This window comes from Sinocyclocheilus rhinocerous, unplaced genomic scaffold (assembly GCF_001515625.1).
Source record: "Sinocyclocheilus rhinocerous isolate Xijiao unplaced genomic scaffold, SAMN03320098_v1.1 scaffold42425, whole genome shotgun sequence".
In the NCBI taxonomy this organism is placed as follows: domain Eukaryota; kingdom Metazoa; phylum Chordata; class Actinopteri; order Cypriniformes; family Cyprinidae; genus Sinocyclocheilus; species Sinocyclocheilus rhinocerous.
This window is the reverse complement of record NW_015657232.1, coordinates 1,259-2,272: the sequence shown is the minus strand read 5'-3', so window position 1 is coordinate 2,272 and position 1,014 is coordinate 1,259. Positions and strand designations below refer to the sequence as shown.

Below are 1,014 nucleotides of genomic sequence, written 5' to 3'. Positions count from 1 at the left end.
AGACATAATGTTACAAAATATTTATATTGTTACAAAATATTTCTATTTTTAATAAAGACTGTTTTTTTACTTTCTTTTCATCAATGAATTCTGAAAAAAATGCATTACCGTTTCCACAAAAATAGGCAACTGTTTAAAACATTTGATAATAATAAAATCAGCATATTCGATTTCTGAAGGATCATGTGACACTGAAGACTAGCGTAATGGGTGCTGAGAAATCAGATTTGGCATCACAGGAATAAATTACATTTTAAAATGTATCACAAATTCATAAGAGACGTATTTCAAAACCATTAAAAAATTCTTACCTAAAACCTTTAAGTCAGTTAAACCAGAAAGAGTATATTTTTTGAACAGAACATATTTTGTTGTCAAACGTTATTGTAAATGTTTTGCTTAAAATATGTGCTTTTTTTGATATTTTGTTATGTAATATAATATGAATCATACACTTTTAGATGTGACTTAATTGTCCAAATACCGCATCTTTTTCTGGTGCTGTCCATGGTGCTGGTTATTTTTGGTTCTTTTGTCCCAACTGTAAAGTTATGTGTAGTGTGTATCAGCGTCCATTAGGAGGCGGCAAAGGGCACATCTTTTCTAACCCAAGTATGAGCACATGTGCTTATATTCTTTGTGTTTCCTTACAGGCCCTGATGGGGGATGTGCATGTGAGCCCATTGGTGATCTACCTGGCGATCCTGGCCCCCTAGGCCCTCCGGGTGTCCCTGGTGATCCAGGGCAAAAAGGGTTCCGGGGTCCTCTTGGTGATGTCGGACTCATCGGAGAGATGGGTGGGAGAGGTGTAACTGTACGTAAACCTGGTTGAAATTCAATGTTTGTATTGTGCTTGTGTTTGTAATTAATCTTTTTTGTTGTTGTTTGTGTCTCTTGTTGTTTCTCAGGGTCCCAGAGGCTTCACAGGTGTCAGAGGGCTTAAAGGAGAGAAAGGAGAAGTTATGGTGATCTGCAAAAAGGGTGAAGCATATTCGCAGTTAATGGATTTTTTTT

The 1,014-nt window shown here is 36.5% G+C and overlaps 1 protein-coding gene across 1 annotated transcript; it reads left to right on the top strand.

Annotated features, from left to right (window-relative positions):
- Positions 1-653: 653 nt before the first annotated feature.
- LOC107720860 (cuticle collagen 3A3-like) lies at positions 654-981 on the top strand (the record flags this gene model as incomplete). Its single annotated transcript, XM_016528692.1, has 2 exons — positions 654-814; positions 909-981. Coding segments are annotated over 2 exons (234 nt in total), but the record flags the coding sequence as incomplete, so codon positions are not given.
- Between the last annotated feature and the right edge of the window lie 33 nt (positions 982-1,014).